The sequence below is a fragment of the Suricata suricatta genome, chromosome 7 (assembly GCF_006229205.1).
Source record: "Suricata suricatta isolate VVHF042 chromosome 7, meerkat_22Aug2017_6uvM2_HiC, whole genome shotgun sequence".
In the NCBI taxonomy this organism is placed as follows: Eukaryota; Metazoa; Chordata; class Mammalia; order Carnivora; family Herpestidae; genus Suricata; species Suricata suricatta.
The window spans coordinates 115,456,739-115,476,645 of record NC_043706.1 but is presented as its reverse complement, the minus strand read 5'-3'; the positions used below and the strand labels follow the sequence as shown (position 1 = coordinate 115,476,645).

The window sequence follows — 19,907 nt, the reverse complement described above, 5'->3', positions numbered from 1 at the left end:
TATACGATTCATAATATTGAAAGTCCATTTGAATTTACAAAATAATTTTTCTAACATGATTTGTCAGAGTAATAAGCTTGCTTTTTGACACAGAAAATTCAAAGGCATCGTGAAGAAAGAAAAAATCTTATTTCTAATTATTTTTGTGAAATTTGCCACTTCTCGATAAAGAACAAAGAGCCACTGGAAATTAAGAGCAGATTTGACACCCAGCAACAGAAACGTAAATGTATTTAAGTTGCTCTAGATTTCTGAACAAGATAAAATTCTAACAGAATGCCTTGAGGTAAAATTTCTTGATCCCTTACCTTGCCATACTTCTGAGCATAAGACCCTGTGAGCAGTGAGTGGAAAACAATGATGGTTTCATCCAAGTCCCAGACAAATACACGCTGAAGAAAAAAGTAAGTATCAAAGGATTATCAACTTCTAAGGAAACAGAAATCTCTACAAATTGAACACATGTGACTTTGTTGTTGGATAAAATCTCAATATCATTTTATAAAAAGCTGTGCTACTCCATTAATATTTTTCCCCAAACTTGCCAGGCATCTTCCATATAAAACCAGAGGGGTAAGAGTGATACAAGTAATAATAAGCTTAAAAATCAGATGTCCTAATTCGAATGAATGCTTACTTGAAGTAAATACTTACTAGCAGGTAACACCCAAAAAGACACAAGGGAACTGATGCTATAAAGTGTGCTTGAAATACTATTTTAGAATCTTTTGCCTCGTGGATTTATGAGACTTTGCAATTCATGCAAAGAATTAAATTTTTTAAAGTATTTCAAAAAATCAGTGAGTGACCCCTAAACAGAAATTGCAAAGTCTAGACCTTAGGGTCAGATTAGGTCATCAGATGGGTTATTTAGTGTGCACAGGGTTTAGAAAGATTTCAAGTTATTGATCAGCATTTTAAATTTAGGAGATTTCACACGAACTTCAGGGCTCTAGCGGCAGTGGAGAAACTAGAAGACACAGCAATGCCGACTGACATTCCACATGGCAGTGATGGGCGGCCCCCTTAGACTGGGCCAAAGTTCCCTGAATCCCACAGTCTGCTGGCTCCCCCCAGTTCACTCATTTATATCACGGCTGGATTCCTGAAGGAACTGAAATGTACAATTGTCATTCAGGTGAAGGAAGTGATTGAAGAGGGACAGTGATTATCAAATCTGGAAATTTAGGTTTTCTTCTTAATTGAAGGATGCAGTTGGGTAAGAAGAAACATAGTATGGTTAAGAATGGTTTCTCCTGATGTTTTATAATAAAAACCAACCTGTTCGGTATGGACATATCTCAAAAGGACTCTCAACTAGAAAAAAGATGACACATGGAAATTTTTACAGATATAAAAATGTTAACATGTATGAAATAGTTGGAATGTTTGCTATTTTCAGCAGATGATGTTTCCCTTCCATACAGATTAATTCTACTTTTTCAAATTTTATTGACCCATATAAATATCTTTTGTTACCTTAATACTACAAAATAGCGTATCTCTCAGAAAATTATCCCACAAACAATGGCTTTGTTTTTTAAATTTCCATTTGTGCCAGTTAAGACCAAAAGATGTAATTATCTCAGGCCTAGAATGTGGAAAGTATTATCTTTTTTAAGTTGTTAGTGTTTTTAATCTTGCCATTATAATGGATGAAATCTCAAACTTGGGGTCCACTCATTTCACAACATATCTTTTTTTTAAGTTTGAAACCTTATGGAATTCATAGAATATGTCATATAGTAAAATAAAATATCATATTTCACTCTTTAAGGGTAAGTCGGCATACCTCTAGGTCACTGTCAGGAGGTGGGGAGGGATTATTTTTCCTGCCTCTTCCTCGGGACTTTGACCCAGAACTCCTGCAAGTTCTCTCATCGAGGTCTTTGATAGGTGTGGAGGGGCTCTGCACGGTATCAAACTCTCCTAGGAATAACAAAACTCGTATCAACAATAGCACTTCATTTTTAGATCACAGATGAGTCCCTGTTATTAATTATCTTAACAAATCCTGACCTCCTGTGTGTATTTTACACTTAGAGCAGACCTCAGCCTGCACTGGTCACATGCAAGCGCTCAACAGTCACATGTAGCTGATGGTGACAGTAGTGGACAGCACATGTGTCTCATTTCCTGACACTGGATCTGTCATAATCAGTTCACCAAAACTCTAATAAAATTACTCTGACTCAGTCCCCTATAACCACCCAAGTGACAAATGCAATAGACAGACTCAGTCCTTATCTTCTTGGATCCCTGTGCTGTGTTTGATGCGCTTAAACACCACCTCCATAGTATCATTATTTGGCAGCTGATACCTTGGAGTCTTTTAGTTCTGGAAGCTCTCTCACCAGTTTTTCTCTGTCTAGGAGACATGGAATCCTTTTCCTCCTTCCTTTCCTTGTATGCTGGTACTTAAGAGTTCCAAACACTGGTCACTGCCCACCTCATTCCACACCATCTTGGGTGACCTAACCCTCTCATAGGTTAATCCTCCTCTCTGTGATGACCCATATACAAATATATACCTCTAATGAGGCCACATCCTACCAGTTTCAGACTTTGTACCTGACTGACTTCTCCATGTCCCTCAGGGACTTGAAAGACTGACATGTCTAAAGTTGGTGATGATGTGTCTTATGAGGAAGGAGAACTGAGCAGTGGCTAATCAATGGGAGGGGCTTAAGGTAGACTGAGGCAACAGCGAGGTGCCAACAAGTCACAAGAGTCAGACTTACTGTATGACTTGGAACAGGTCACTCAATCTCTGAGGCTCAGTTTCTTTGTATATGAAAGCAGGCAGTCACAGCTACTTTCTAAATTATGGTGGTAAAAATGATTTGTATTTAATTTGCTTTAAATCACATGCATAAAGCAAAAAATTCTAGGATGGTCTGATGATAAGCTACATTAAAATTAAATGGTATAATTTTTTAATATAAAGAGATTATAAGAATTATGCTTCATCACAAAATTAAAGAAAATAATTATGAGGACAGCCAATCATTTGCTAATTTAAATAAATCTGAAAAAACTGGATGGATATTTAGGTAGTATTTTTCTGAAATGTTCTAAATAAAGTCATTTTTACGTAGCTGACCTCTTATTATTTTTAATGGTTATAACATTTTCTTTGGAAAACATTGGCATGTCAGGACAGCATAAAAAACATGTCTGTGCTTCACATATTATTTGCTCTTAAAACCCTGTTAGCATATTTCATATCATGGGGCTCTGCTATTGACAGTTAAGAGTAGACAGTGTAACACAAAGTTCTTTAGTTTTTGGTTCAATATCACTCTACCTTAGAGTAAATCGTTTGAGCTTACTTGCACAGGTATTAAATGAGGATTTAGGTATTTAAAAACATGCCAACTTAAAAAATCACCCCAAAATGTTTTTTCTATGTGTAGTTATTTTTTTAACCAGAGTTTTCCTAAGGTTACTATGCCCTGCAAGTCAAGTGTTCTTGTTCGGATAAAACACTGATTCAAATTAAGCCTCATTTATTAAGTAAGCTTATAACATTTTTTTGGATCACACCCTATAAAAACTTGTCTTTCTACTCATTACAGATCAATTTTCAGCTGTTAACTATCATGAGGCAGCTTTGTTCTTACAAAAATGCAAGAGCTGAAAGGTCAGAAACTGGCAAAATCCCAAAGCCATTGTGCTCAGTTATGGGTGGCCGATTGTCAACTGAATCCATAAAGAAGTCCGGTGGGAAAAAGTCAGCTCTTAAATGAATGAGGAGCCAGCCATTAAGGAGCAGGAGGAGGAAGAAAGCAAAAGACTGCTCACAGGAAGTGTCCAGGTTTCAATAAAAGTAGGAGCCCTTTAAAGGGCTCAAAGAATTTGGACAAAATATGGACACAAGTGTTTTGATGAAATTGAAGACATATTCTTTGAAGAAAACTATGAAGTGTAGCTCCACATTTATGAAACATTTAGTAAGCGCCATGGACCGCCTTCCTTTTTAAAAAGTTTATTGAAATGTGTGTTTGGCTCTACTCATTGCTCATTATGTCTGTCAGAGTCTTCCATTTTGTAACCTGGAGCAGCTGTTTGCTTTTTCCTTCATGTGGCTAGACCTTCATTATGTATGTATACTGCACTTTAGTTATTTATTTTGTTAATCAACATTAGGGTATTTGAAGTTTTAGGCAATTACAAATAAGACCTTTTTGTTCATGTCTTGTGGACGTAACCCCCATTCCCCTGGGGTATATACTGAGAAGCGGGGCTGCTGGGTCAGGGGGAAGACGTGTATTCATCGTTAGGAGACACCAACCACCTTTTTACCAGTGTGGTTGTATGAATTCACTCTCTGACTAGCAATGAGATAGCCAGTTGCTCCACATCCTTGCCGATACTTGGTATTGTTAGTCTTTTTTATATTAGCTATTGTGGGGGTGTGTTGGTATCTCTCTGGAGTTTCAATTAGCATCTTCTTTTGTTTTTCAAATTTATTTTTAAGAAAGAGAGAGACAGAGCATGAGCAGGGGAGGGGCAGAAAGAGAGAGAGAGAGAGAGAAGAGACACAAAATCCGAAGCAAGCTCCAGGCTTTGAGCTGTCAGCACAGAGCCTGACGCAGGGCTCAAATTCGTGAACTGTGAGATCATGACCTGAGCTGAAGCTGGCTGCAGAACTGACTGAGCCACCCAGGTGCCCCTCAATTAGCATCTTCTTGATGAATAATGATGCAAAACACGTTATTTGTATTTTTTTCCCCATTTGGGAGCTTCTTTTTTATGGGGAAACTGCTTAAATCTTTTGTCTATTTAAAAAATCGGGTCTTTTTCTTATTGATTTGTTAGATATCTTTATTGTGAAACATTCTTTACATACATACTCCACCCATATATATGTGTGTATATGTGTATACATATTCTTTACATGTGTGTATACATATGTGTGTATATATATGTTTTTTTTTTTTACTTAAATCTCACTTTGAGCCAGTGAATGTGGTCCTTCATTACTCTCTTTTAACCATGGGAAAATCACCTAAGTGACAAATGCAATAGACAGACCCAGTCCTTATCTTCTTGGATCCCTGTGCTGTGTTTGATCCTCTTAAATACCATCTCCCTTGTGCCATGTGAGATTTTAAATTAACTTACCAGGATGAAATAGCTTGTATGTGGAATGCCAGTATAATTTCTGCATTCCTGCTTTAACCATTAGGCTACCCTTTCTCCCTCAAACAGCGACAGATCCTCCAGGTTACAAAGAGGGCAAACTTATCTGTTTCTATCCATCAAAAAATTATACAGACTTTATATAATTTCTGGGAGGGTGAGGGTCAATGAATTCTTTGAAAGATCTTCACAGCAGAAGAGCAGGTCTTCCAGAGTGCGTGTGTGGTATCCGGGCTCCTGCAGATAACCACCCCGGTGGAACTGTACTAGCCTCTGTATCTTCTGAAGATGCTATCCTTTCTTCCGATAAAGGGTAAAACCAAGAATTTGAGCTCCACTGATCATTAAACATTTGTTGACACTTTTTTTTTAAAGAGAAAGCTGTTAATTCCAATGTCTGCCAAATTTCACTCAGGTAATTGCACTAGGGTACATTAACAGTGCAGGCTGGGAAAAGGCAAATTCACAGAGAAGTTAAATGTGGTCAGTCCTTTCTATCTAATGCTTCTTGTTAGCTTCAATTTAATAAATGAGCACTTTGCTTTCCTTCCTGTCCTTGTGTGAAATGCCATCAAGCTATGGAAATTCTACTGAGTCCTGCCTAAGAAACTGGCTTCTTTTCAAAGAGTGAAGTGATCTTAGTGTATCTTTTACCTCTCTGAAGCACTGGTAAGGCTTAATTAGCTAATGTACTGCAAAGTTCGCCAAGGCCTTAGAGTAAAGGATGACACTATTACAAATTACTAATTATATTTAATTTTATAGACGCTTAAAATATTGAAAAAGGAGGCACTATAAAAATCTCTAACCTAATGTGCTTTACAGTTATCAAATTTTCTGGATTCAAATCAAAAATATACCTGAGATAATTTTTGTTAAAGGCATAAGGAGATCTTTATAAAGGTAATAAACTAAAATATCTGTTCTTAATCAGCTTGCTAAAGTTTTTTTAAATACTCTGTCAAGCTGCCTAATAAGGTAAAGTCAATAACTGAATGTGATTTGCAGTTTCCAAAAAACATCAGTCGTTACCAATTGCCCTAGGCTTTTTCTTGGGCTAACACTATGTATGATGAATAATTATTCTTTAATCAGGACAGAAATGAATAACTGCACCTTGCAAGTTTTAGATATTTAGATCCAACCTAATTCCATTTAGGTTTATCTCTAAACCACAACAACCAACTGTCTTTTATAGACTATAAAATATGTTTCTATTTTAGAAATGAGAGAAGTCAACAGTACATGATTTATGAAAAATTGTGGATGTAATTGTTAGTGCCCTCTTTTAAGTCCACAATGCAGCACTAGTTAAATGGGAAATACTTTTCATACCCTTGAACTAAGTACCTCAAATTTCACCAATAATGAATCCCATAGTTATCAACTTGTCTGCTTTTTGGATGCCTGCCAGATCTGAAAAGGCAAAATCAAACTTAAAACTACCTTGTCTGAAGGTCTGGGTTAACAGACTCCCCTAAAAATCCAGACATGTGTGTTGTTATAATTTTGGTTAAGAGAAGAATATAGTTTAGGTAAAAATGATTTCTTCTTTAAATTCAGCAGAAAGTCTGATCAGATCTGAAAATGATGTCAAACTATATTTGTCGGCATCAGTGGAAAGCTGAAGAAACTGCATCCTGATAGGGAATGTGAGAATGTTACGTGTGGATGCGTCCTACCAAAGTCACACACTGAGAACATCCACAGGGTGTGGATACTTAAACTTTAGTATTTTAAGTATAAACAAGATAGCTACTCTGTATATTTATAATTTTTTACTTAATGGAGAGTATCCATCTATGTCTACCTTGCATTGAAAACTCTTGTGATGATACTGAAATTATAGCTAAATCAACCTTGTACTCAAAGTGTGATCCGGTGTATACCATAGGATTTTCGCTCAGGCTACTTCTATTGTAGTCTGTCCGGTCCTGTCTATCATTCAGTCTCCAGTATCTTGATCATCAGTGACTTCCTGATTTTGTTTCTGAACACAGTCATCCTACCCTGTTCTCCCCAAGCACTTACTATTGAGAAAAATCTTTCCCACTGGGATAAGATACCTCCTTATCTAACGTATCTCCACTGTCTGTGAAGCGAGTATTCTGAAATCACTCATTCTTTAAATTAAGGTCATATTCTTGATGAAATGCAAGTAGTGACTCAAAGAGGATCGGGACAGATTTAGAACACGGGTTTGAGGCTGAAATGAGGTTCGAGTGAGTGAGGCACTGAGGCATAACATTTAAGGGCTTTGAGAATGAATGCCTCCTTCAAGTTTGTAGCCCGTGCTTTCCTGGCTTTCCCTTAGACCTGACCCTGCACAAGACAGGACTGCTCAGAGACTGAGGCTAGATGAAAAGCCTAAACAGGAGCCTTAGGGGGACAAGGACCAGAAATTCAAAGGGGTTGTGTGGTCACAGGAGGGAGGATTTAAAGCAAAGATAAGGAGAAAGAAACTGAAATATAGGGGCACCAATGACAAAGTTTAGTGTGCATATTAGACCATTTTCCCTCAGATCCACAGTTAGAATAGTTCCCTATTTTGAACAGGGAACCAAAAAGAACGAATGTCACCATTTCATCAACTCATGATATGAGCATACGTTGGCTGTTCCCTAAAGTATTGGCTTTATTCTCATTTCTTTTTGCTCAAATTAGTTTTCTTGTTAATATTCCCTTTTTTGACACTCACACAATTTTAATTACTTGCGTGATATTTGTTGTTTATCAAATGGAAACTAAAGGAATGCAGCGAGCTCATTCATTACCAAAACATCAGCAATAATTGGTACCTAATAGGCACTCAATAAATACTTGTTAATTGGCCTAAGTCTTCTTGGAATCACTGATCCAATTTGAAAAAAATTTACAGTGTTGTGCCCATGTTTCCCTATTTTCTTGCACTTCCAACACTGGATGGAAAAGAAACAGAAGTGAGCTTGAATCGTACAAATAACAAGTCAGAAAAAAAGCTGAACATACTAATGGTGTTTATAAAAGTTCTCAACTTCATTTTCCTTATTGAATCTTGATAGCTCTTTATATATTCTGGATATAAGTCCTTTATCAGATGTATTTTGCAAGTAGTTTCTCCCAAATCTGTGGCTTGTCTTTTTATTCTTGTACAGTGTCTTTCAAAGATCAGAAGTTCTTGATTTTATGAAGGCTACTTTCTTTTCTTTTAGAGATTGTGTTTTTAATATTGTACCTATAAAATCTTTATGTAACCCCAAAACACAAAAATATCCTTCAAGTTTTCTTAAAGAAGGCTTACGGTTTTTTTTATGTTGTTTATTTTGAAAGAGAGTGTATGAGCAGGGAAGGAGCAGAGAGACAGAGAGAGAGAGAAAGAAAGAGAGAATCCTAAGCAGGCTCCACACTGTCAGCACAGAGCTGCACACAGGGCTCGATCTCATGAACCATGAGATCACGACCTGAACCAAAATCAAGAGTCAGATGCTTAGACCACTGAACCACCAGGCACCCTTACAGTTTTAGTTTTCGTATGCATTGTATACAGTGTGAGTTATGAGTCACGATTCTGTTCTGGGGTCTGCTTTTTGTTCTTGCTGTGATTGCTGTTGCTATTTTTGCATATGGATGTCCAATTGTTCCAGTACCACTTTTTGAAAAACAAAGAAAACCATTTATTTTCCAATTGCTTTTTGCACTTTTGTGCAAAAGATTCATTTTCTAATGTATGCATATGGGTCCCTTTCTAAAATCTCTATTCTATTTCCATTGTTCTATATACCGATCCTTTTGCCTCTACCACACATTTTTGATAACTGTACTTTATAATAAGTCTTAAAATCAGGGAATGCCAATCCCCGAACTTTGCTCCTATTTTTCAAAAATATTTCAGTTACTCTAGTTCCTTTGTCTTTCCTTGTAATTTTAGAATCATCTTGATGATTCCTCCAAAAAGTCATGCTGGAATTCTGGATAGGATTACATTGAATCTCTATTAAATTTGCTTTTAACCTTAAATACTTCAGCTGCATCAGAAAATTCAAGTCCAGAAGCACTGCAGATAAGCTTCAGAAAACAAAGAATACAATGGATTTTAAGTAAGTGCTAATCAGACAAAGATATGAAACTACTTACTAATATCCTACAAATCCTAGGAATGTAGGAAATGTTCACTGGCTAGAGCGACTGATGACTTACCAAGATGAAGGAGTGACATGATCTCTCGAGCTTAAAGGAAATACTATCAGTTAAAACCGAAGAAGATAGTATTACAGCTTTTCCATGTTGTCAAGGTCTTTAAAGAAGAATTACTTGGGTAAAAGGTCCACAGGCTTTTTTTGTATCCATGTTCATATTTTACACACACACACATACACACACAAACACACACACACACAGTCATTTGAAATTAAAATCTCAGCCATCCACATTGAAAAGAAGGGTTTTCTGAAATGCTAGAAGAAAAGCCTCGTCTTACACAGTGGTACTGGCATAGATGAACCATCAGAATAACGATACGAGAACTTTCAGCCTTGCTTATGAATGGTGTTCCTTTTCTTCATATTATTAGACCCAGCAAAACATAAAAGTATTTCACCTGGATGAAGACCTGTACCTGGTTGGCTAGTCAGTCCCGGGAGAGATTCCTGCAACTGATAGGTGGAGGTCGATGATGATGTGCCATCAGCTGTGTTATTCGATGTCATATATGCTCCATAGGTTGATGCCGAGTAATACTGTGCATACTGGTTTTGGCCAAAGGCTGTGTAGGATGGATAATCCTGAAATAACAGTTGAGACACGTGTCCTTGAAAGGGAAATTACTCCTGGCATGCTCCAAAGAAAAGCAATCGCTATGACAGCTGCAAGGTTAGTGTTTGGATCCATTTGTCAGAGTCCACAGTTTTGAGGGGATTCTAGCAAGTGTATGCAGTTGTGTTGGTTTTGCAAACCAGGTCCCACACATAATTCTCAATCTGCCTAAAGGTTGCATATTGCTTCCCTTATCTGTAAGCACTTATCCAAGGATGTACATCATAAGGTCTTATGTACTGAAGAGGAGAGAAGGAAACGGAATGGATTCATATTCATAGCACTAGTTCTTACACATCTTCTAATATCATCGGTAAGGAGATGGTGTGGCTATCCTCAGTTTCCATAGGGACCTCCGTCTGCATTACTGTGATTTCTGTTACCCTTCTAGGTTACTCTTGATAATGATGCATGAAATAAAGAGTAAATAATAAAAGAAAATGGATAAGAGAGTTTTTTACCCAGCTCTTTATAGGCTATGTGTCATCTAAAGTCTTGACTTAAAAGTCTTAAGTGAGGTTTTCAAATATTAGTTTTCTTCATTTGTCACAGAGAAAAAAGAATTAGATCAACTTCTCCGACCTGTTTCTAATTTAAAAATCCTAAGAACCTTAAAGTGATCTAAATAATCCTTCAAAATCCTTTTACATTTATGATAACAAATAAAAATTTGTTGCAATATTGGTGTTTAATGTATTTAGCATCTTTTAGCCCAGATTGTTCTCAGAGATGACAAATCCTTGGTCAGGATTAAGATTCCCTGGTATGTGTTCTTAAGGGAACAAAGATCCACATTTGATGTGGTTCCCCCCCCAAAAGAAATTCTTTACATAAGTAATTATGTGTATAAGCAAATATTATAATAAGCAATTATAATATGATAATAAGCAAATGTATTATCAGAAAGGATTAAGTATAGTTGACTCTAGAACAGCAAGGGTTTGAATTGTGCAAGGCCACTTACACATGGATCTTTTTTTGATAAATAAAATACAGTACTGCAAATGTATTTTTCTTCCTCCTGATTTTCTTAATAATGTTTTCTTTTTCCCTATCATATTTATTGTAAGAATACAACATATAATACATATAATATATAAAGTATGTATTAATCAACTGTTTATGTTATCAGTAAGACTTTCTATCAACAGTGGACTAAATTTTAGTTAAGTTTTGAAGGAGTCAAAAGTTATATGTGGATTTTTGACTGTGTCAGGGGTCAGTGCCCTAACCCCCATCAACCATCCTCTCTGATCCAACTCTAAAATGGCCAAAAAGCTAAAATTCTATTTCTCTGTTAATTTCAGGACCTGATGTTCCCTGTTACCACCTGTAAACCAAGGGGAAAACTTCTCGGCAATACTTAGACAACACAATTTCTCAGAGTAAAACATGTAGATAGTACTTACTTTGTACCAGTCTCTGTTCTAAGACTTTAAGTAGATTTACTCATTTATTCCTCACAACCACCTATGTGGTATTATTACCCCCATTTATATTGAAGGGGATGAAGGCAGAGAGTGGCTAAGTGACCTGGTCAAGGTCAGACAGCTAGCAAGTTTCAGAACTGGAAATTGACCGCAGAGAGGCAGACTCCAACATCTGTGTGCTGAAGCTCTCCCAGAGGCTGCTAATATCCCTTCCAGGAAGATGAAGTTCCTCACAGGAAAGGTCCAGACTACTGGCTGCTTGTGACTAAAACATCCTTTTGTATTCAAACATATCTCAAAGATCTCCCCTTCTTTTCATTTTCACTACTGTTACCCTAGTCCAAGTTACCATCACTTCCTGTTGGAACCAATGGATTACTTTTTTTAATTTGTCTCATTTTTAGGTTTGGCTTTCTCCAAAGTGCTGGAAGCCAGAGTAATCTTTTCAAAACATAAACTGTATGATGCTTTTCTCCTGCTCAAAATCCTTTAATAGCTTCCCATTGGGCTTGGAATAAAACTGAAATCCCTTACTGTAAACTACAGAGCCCGATGCAAGCAGGGCCCTGCCTATATTCGCAAATAAGTTTCCCCACCTGCCCTCATGCACCGACTAAACCCTACACTTCTTTGAATTCACGGGCACACCAACGTTTTCACCTCTCAGGGGTTTGGAACCTACTACTTCCCATGCCCCAAACATCCTGGCCCTCCTTCACCAAACTCAGAAGTGTTGGCCTGAATGTTACTTCTAGATAAGCCTTCCGCAAAATCCTCCCTACTCAATACTAGATTTCTATTAATAGTTTTAACAGGACCCTGTTCTATCTTTTCCTGCTTTCCAATTCTATATTTACATGTGTGTTTACAGGTTTACTGTTTGCTTCTCTCAGTAATTAAGAAGCTCCAGGAGACAGGAACAGGTCCTTTCCATTCCTGTCCTGACTTACATGTCCCGCATTCAGACCAGTCCCTAATACCTACTCAGTAATTATTAGCTAAAAATATAGACTGGTATTCAAACCATGGTCCAAAACACAGGTTATGTTATATTGGAACCACTCTATTTAAATTGTTTCAGATAGTATTGGATCTGTTTTTTAACATAAGTTTTCCTTATCCTTCACGGATCTTTGTTAAATCCTCCCAAGTAGAAGAGAGTAGTCTTTCTTTTATGCTACCACTCTGCCTAGTATATATTTTTATTATTATATTCTGCCCTCTCTGTTCATATTATTTTCATATCGGTTTCATTTCTGTTTAGAATTGCTTCCTCCTAGACATCAGAGAACAATGACATTGTTTTTCAATAATGCCTTCAATGTCTAGTCAAAAGTCTAAAGTATAGTAAGTGCTCAATAAATGTTTGCTATATCAATAAGTAAGTAAAATGAAGCTACCTGGATTCTCAATATTTTTAAGTATAAAATAGGCATACCGGCTTTGATGTTTAATGTTTTAAGAAACCATTTTTCTAACTAATGCCAAGTTACACAGTTTAATTCTATCAAAAATATATTTTCCACACTATTTAATAATGATTTCTGTTTTGCCTTTTGTTACATTAATAAAAATTAGGCAATTAATATAATTCCTTTGGTAAATCCAAAGAGCCCACTTGTGCAATAAACTAGATTTTAGAGTATATAAAAGCCCAACAACTAAAGTATACTAGCATATTGCCTATGAAGGAAATCAACTACTCTTGTATCTCAACTACTCTGAGCATGACTGAGAATTAAGGAATAAGGACAAAAGATTCTCAAGTGTCATTATATTCACTCCTCAGAAACATTCACTCTTGTTCCACACATAATTCTAACTCACAAAATACTAAGAAAACATAATTGGGAGGGGGAACTAAGGACTGCTAGAGACAAGCACAGTGACAAAAGCAAAACAATGACAGCTGTCAGGAAAGCAGGAGTCAAACATTTATTACAATGAATCATAGAACTAAAAGAAAAAAAAAATCCAAGAGGCATTTTGTTTAGTAATGAAGATTTTGGATTAAAAAAGTCACAAGCTAATTATTGGTTTGATTCAACCTCTTAATTAATATTCACAATAACTTATCAAAAAATAAAATTATGTCCAGTACAGCTTAAGATAATAGGATATATGTAATACATTTTGCAATTCTATGCCATATGATTAAAATAATCACTGCTTAAAGGTTTAAAGGGCAAACTTTTAGCAACCAAAAAACCTAAAGTACCCAGATTAATACAGATCCCAAAAATTGTAGATACTTAATTTTTACAACCTTGAAATGCTATCTTAACTTTAAGCAAAGGAACCTTTTTCTAGGAGAACACACACTTAAATGACAACCTAAAGCTATTCTCCGAAAATCTGAAAGAGACATAAAAAGCTAAAATTCAAAAAAGCTACAATACCTGTTGTGAACCGCTAAAATTCGTTGAATTGGAAACTGAATTATTTGCATAAATAGTAGATGATGGGGCAAAACTAGAACCTAGAAATAAAGAACAAATTGCATTTAAAAAGTGTTTCTTTGTGAAACAATAAAAACATTTCACTTTGCAGAATCCAATGAGAGAAATATATTTTAAGGCTTGTTAAGGCAATGAAATGTGAAATTTGAAGTTGAGAGATTTATAAGGAAAAATGTGCTTAGCTCTATCCCTCTTGTGACAACACTTAAAGTCTTTGGTACAGATGTCTGCTGGACTGAACAAGAGCCTGTGGGAACAGTCTTAAGGACAGCAGCTAACCTTTAAAGGTTAAATGTCTAGAAGAGCAGAGGTTCTCAAAGAATAAAATGTTATGCAGAGTAGTTCTGGGAAATGACTGGAACTTTCATATGGTCATACCAACTGCATATGCACAAAAACCATGTGAGTTAAACACCTGGATGGGGTTAGCTTAGGAAACAAACACCGAATCCACTTAGAATTAATGCTTATAACAACCTGTCTTTTCTTTCTTCCTATGTCCTCTCCATAGAACCAAAATGTGAACTAGGGCTCAGACTCAAGAGAGAGCTTTCATACTAATGTCTGAGAGCCTTCTAAAGTTTTACTATAAATTCAGAAGTTTAATTATTTATTTTAAATTAGGGCAAAGCAAGTGTAATATCAATTTAAAAATTTTTTAAAAAAATATGTTCTATGAAGGGGTGCCTGGGTGGCTCAGACGGTTAAGCCTCTGACTTTAGCTTGGGTCATTTTCTCACTCTTTTTGAGTTCGAGCCCCACATTGGGGTCTCTGCTATCCGTGCAGAGCCCATTTCAGATCCTCTGTCTCCCTCTTTCTCTGCCTGACCTGCTCTCACACACTGTATCTCAGAAATATACATTAAAAAAATACAATTTATATGGAATGTACCTGGGAAGAAGTAAAATTAAAGACTATTAATACTGCTAACTGCAGCTGAGTGGCTGACTATTGCCATAGATTGTATGTAACAATATTTTTACCTACATTCTAGGTAAAAAGAGACTGGCCACCTTAGCCAGAAAAATATAAGTAATTAATTTCACTTTAGTCAATAAAATTTCAATAGTAGTTGACTAAAATATGTTCATGTAGCCCCAAAATTATGTCTAACACTATGGACAAAATGACAGAACCAAGCTTTAAATGTTTTATTAAGTCACTGAAATTCTTTCGGCAACTACTCTGCATTGGTCAAATATAGAAGCAAAATTAAATACTTGTGTACAGAGGATTTTTTTTCATGGGGAGGTGGAAATCATATAAATATTCCTATTAAGAAACACAGTTATTAATAAAAAGGTATTTTAGGAAGGAAAAGGAAATCCACAATCATTCAATGGTAAATAGAACTTAGGAAAGTGCTAACTCAATTTTAAATATAATGAAAACAGCATTCTGTATGTCATGAATTTTGAATCTCACTTAAGTAGATTAAGTATACACACATGAGTGTATCTCTCTGTCTAGATACGTACAGGTATTTACCTATATGTCCACCCCACCCAATGAATCTATCCGTTTCTATCTATTCAACTATTTATCTATAACACGCCAAATATCCATGACATATATTCATGCCATATGTGTGACTGGCATGGCTTGGAGGCTACTTTGCTTGGGTCTAGTTTTATGCAACTTAAACTTGAATACTTAAATTTGGTATTCAATTATTTTCAACATGTGTTGTCCTTGTTATTTGTCTTTCCTAATGTGAATAGCAGTGCCAATTAAAAACATTTTCATGGATACATATTCCTGGTTTGAAGCCAAGGAGTCTCATTCAAAGAATTCATCCTCATAGAACATGTTTCTTGTGTGGCTACTTACCTGGCATCTGGTAAGAATAAGGCGTCTGGCCTGGCTGGGGGGTAGAAAACCCCGGGCTGTAACTGAGGCACCCACTCTGTAATGGGGACTGAGTCTGTGAAAGTCCACTCTCTGTCTTGATGCCTGGTAACATCACGCCCAGATCTGTTTGGAAAACACATGTGCAAAACATTCAGTTAGTAAAACAACCGTACTTCTGCCTCGTAGCTTATATTAGAAAACATAACCACTAGCCGCAAGATTGCCCACTCATAACCAAAGGAAAAGAGAGAAGATGTGAAATACCGTAAGTGGGCAGGCTGTAGGGCTGTCCTGTCTGTGAGTAGGCTGTGTAGACGGCTGGCTGCTGCATCCCCGAATACTGAGTCTGGCCTGCATAGGCAGACATTGTTTGAGCTGCTGGTGTAGAAAGAATGTGTGGATAGGGCCTAAATATCAGAAAAATAGCATTACTGTGGCAACAAAGACTGCACATTAATTCAGACAGCTTAGATTCAGTGAAACCCTACAATAGCCAGGAAGTAATCCTCTTCTTTATCCACAATACAATTGTAACAACAAGGAAAGGACAAGAGTCCGAACGTCAGGAGCCCAGGCTCTGCTACAAATCACAGTGACTTTGGACAGATAGTTTAAACTCCCTAAAGCCTTATACCTCACCTCTAAAATGAGAAATTTGGATCAGATATTATATCAAAGTCTCTTCCAGGTCTGTAATTCTTGTTTATATCTGAAATGGTACTCCCAAGATGTGCCAACAAAGGGACATGGAGTCCAGGCCAGTTAACATGTTCATGAGCCTACTTCTCACTAGGAGTGAGCTAATGATATGCAACAGACACAGGAGTCATCAAAAGCCCTATGAAGAACTCTTTATCATGAACTGGAAATCTTAAAAAAAAATGAAGAAGAAGAAGAAAAGAAAGGAAAAAGGAAGGTGGCTGCTTCCAGAAAAGAAATGGAATGCCATCCCCTTTATCATGCCAATTTTACAGAATGTTCCCAAATGGACAGCCAAACACCAGCCTATGTTTCAGGGCAGAGACTGTAGCTGCTACAGAAAATACCATTTAAATGTGTGTGAATCACGGATCCCAAATCTTAATGTATCTGGCTGATTGTAACCAAATCCAGATATACATTTAACATTGCTCAATTTGAAATTTCTACAGTTGTCTTCAATAAGTTGACTACTTTTATTATAAAAACAATAGAGCCCGTTACTCAAAAGTGTGTTTTTAGAACTTCGAATCCAGTGAAAATAACGTAATGATAGAATAAATTATGAAGTGCTAATGTTAGAATAAAATGTAATCTTTGCAGATCTTCCTTAAACTACTCAGTATCTTTTGCATTTTCATTAAGAAATCAGTGTTTTCTGGTTTGAGCTTGATGTTTTCCTCATGGTATATTATTGAAGAGAATTAAGGAAATTGTCCGGACGAACATGAGTATATCTCTATGTCTAGATTTATACAGGATATTTATCTATATGTCTAATCCACCCAACTAATCTATCCAAGTCTCTCTCTCTTCAACTATCTATAACACATTTATGTAGAAAGACATAAATGCATCACAATTTGAAGTTATGTTGTGTGAATACAAATTAAGAAAGATAACCCTGAAAAATTATTCTAGCAAATCTGAAAGAATCTATTGACCACTTACTTGGAAGGATATAGCTGTGGGGAATATTGATGCGCTGATCTGGGGCTGTAGCCACTACTAGTTATTACTGTAAGACACAAAACCATTGCAAAAAAAGTTGCTTCATAAATATGTTTTGCTAGAATGACAAAACCAATTTGAAGACATTATTATGCTAAGGAGATGTTTCTTAAAATTCACACGTTTTCTAAACAGAAACAGATACCTAACCATTTTCTTCCAATTGAACCACTTCAAGTTTGTTGTAAGAGAACGAAATGAATTCTTTACACAAACCCTTTCCCTCCATCACCTTCTCAAGTCAATAGCACACTCTTATGTATTAATATGTATGAATACTTATCTTTGGTTACTGGTACTTAAGATCTCATGATATAGAAGTTAATTTTTAAAATTTACAAATTTTATGTCTTAAATTCCAAATATATGACAGCAACATATTGCTCTTCCTCCACATTTGTGCTACTAAAAATAAACTAAAATTTTAAGAAAAATATGAAATCCCAACCTTCATTTCAAAATTGTAAAACACGATCACTTCCTATTTCCTCTCATTGTACCTATCAGATGGGTAGTTCAAAATGCAGAGTCCGAGATATTTGCGCAGTAGTTGGAATATGGACCGAAAGCATGAGTGATAATGCACCACTTCTTAAGACACATGATTGCAAAGCACAGCAGCGCTCATATTTACAAATATATTCTGAACTATCAGAGAGAGTACGTTTTAGGGGAAGAACTTAAAGGTGAGTGTTGGGTCCTATTCACGTTTTGTCCCAAACTGGAATACATTCAGAGGTTTGGAAGTTTCTCTTTCCTTTAACCATCTGCCTTGACTAAGACAGATGTATTGCAAATACATGGACTCCAAAGTGTTCAGGCAGGTCCCTCAGAGCCAATCCATACTGGGCAAGCACACAGAGTGTCTTTATTAGGCCATCTGCTGTTCATTCACTTTTCAAAAAGATTAAAGTAGTACACAAGGCAGTGCTGGAATTAGTTTAGTCTAATCAATCATGGTTATACTTCAAAGTACTATGTCCCTTCTAAGTTGTTCGTAATAATATTGGAGCGAAACTTTTAGAATTGTAAAAGTGACAAATAGGTTTAGGTTGCTAACTATTTTATGAAACATGATATATTTCTATGTCCAAGTGCTATTAAGTACCCTTGTGATCTGTCATTTCATAAACACATAGGATTGAATGTATTTAAAATGCTATTTGGCCTGTAAGCTCTGAGTATGGAAAGTATATTATAGGTTTCATAGCAATATTGCAGAAAGTATGTTTTCAGGGATATTATGAATCAATTTGAAAATCACTGAATATAACTAGACGTGTGTCATGTTCTACCAAGTAAAGTTTAAGTGAATTAGCTATATATTTGAAAATAAATTGACCAACGAACTATTTTCTACTTATTTATTAAAATAAAGACATTAACATTAGGCTGCCCTGTGTAGGATGTTAATGTCTTAATGTTAATGGGTTAATTTCTCTTAACGTTTAAAACTTGGAAATCAATTTCATGAGAACAAGTGTTTTTTTTTTTAACCACACCACAGGCACTAAATGTATATTACATAGTAGCAATAGTGTTGTTCCACAGGAAATCCATTCTGATTCATTAACTCACAATAGTGGATATTCTGTTTGTCAAAAAATATAGTTAAATGAGGCATAACTCCATGTGTGTTTGTGTCTTATTTGTAAAACGTTGCTTTGGCAGACTCAAGACTTTACAGTAAAAAATTCTCAAGATTGTAAATCACAATGCTTTTCAGAAGAGACATCAATGAAAAGAACCATTCACCACAGCAGCTTTTATAAAATAAGCTGAAGAGCAAAATTATTTCAGGAAAAAAAACTTCCCATATATCTGAAAGGAAATCTGAATATATAAGATGCTTCCTCCTTCGAATGAATGAATCTAGACAAGCACTGAAATAATGTACGCATGACAGTATTAAGGCTTCAACCTTTAAAATGTCATAGAAATGTCTATATATTCACTTTCTAAACAGAATGCAAAACCTTTGGCTCAGGAAACTAACATGTTCACATAAAACCTGGAGAGTTTATGCTTCTTAACTAAAATTGATATATTTATTTGAACTCCTGAATCTGCAGAACACAAGAAACAACAAAATTTGACTGAAGTGGGGTGAGGTTATGGTGACCAAAGTCAAGTTCGTTCCTACACAGGGCAGCCTCACCTCCACTAGGGTTTCTGGAATACCACGTGCAGATCTGGAGACTTTCCTTTTATTCCTCATTGTCAATTAATCAAGAGACATTACCCGAAGCACTCAACTCCTTATATTTCATCATCTCTGCATTTAAAAGTAAGGAAATGGCTTCTTTTCAAAAGAAGTCCTGAGGATTAATTACAACAAATTTCTATACAATGTTACCAGATTCTCAGAGGGTAATGCAAACAATTTTGAGGTTTTACTCTAATTACTGTGACACCTTAGATCAGTAACTCTCATTGGGGTAGCAGATGGGGAGTGAGGTAGGGGGGTAAACAGGAATTTTGCCTGCCAGGGGACACTGAAAAGGTCTGGAGACATTTTTG

General features: G+C 36.2%; 1 protein-coding gene and 1 long non-coding RNA gene across 2 annotated transcripts in view; one reads left to right on the top strand and one right to left on the bottom strand.

The window, feature by feature from the left end:
• Positions 1 to 19,907, bottom strand: part of EYA4 (EYA transcriptional coactivator and phosphatase 4) — a 306,046-nt gene that overhangs the window by 33,952 nt on the left and 252,187 nt on the right. Inside the window, exons 7-13 of the mRNA XM_029945279.1 lie at positions 17,328 to 17,394; positions 15,942 to 16,084; positions 15,657 to 15,800; positions 13,766 to 13,845; positions 9,740 to 9,905; positions 1,793 to 1,929; positions 309 to 392 (exon numbers count right to left, since the gene is read on the bottom strand). Coding sequence (XP_029801139.1) covers positions 309 to 392; positions 1,793 to 1,929; positions 9,740 to 9,905; positions 13,766 to 13,845; positions 15,657 to 15,800; positions 15,942 to 16,084; positions 17,328 to 17,394 — 821 coding nt within the window. The remainder of the gene's footprint in view (positions 1 to 308; positions 393 to 1,792; positions 1,930 to 9,739; positions 9,906 to 13,765; positions 13,846 to 15,656; positions 15,801 to 15,941; positions 16,085 to 17,327; positions 17,395 to 19,907) is intronic.
• Positions 1 to 19,907, top strand: part of LOC115296795 — a 31,856-nt gene that overhangs the window by 4,784 nt on the left and 7,165 nt on the right. The window lies entirely within an intron of this gene.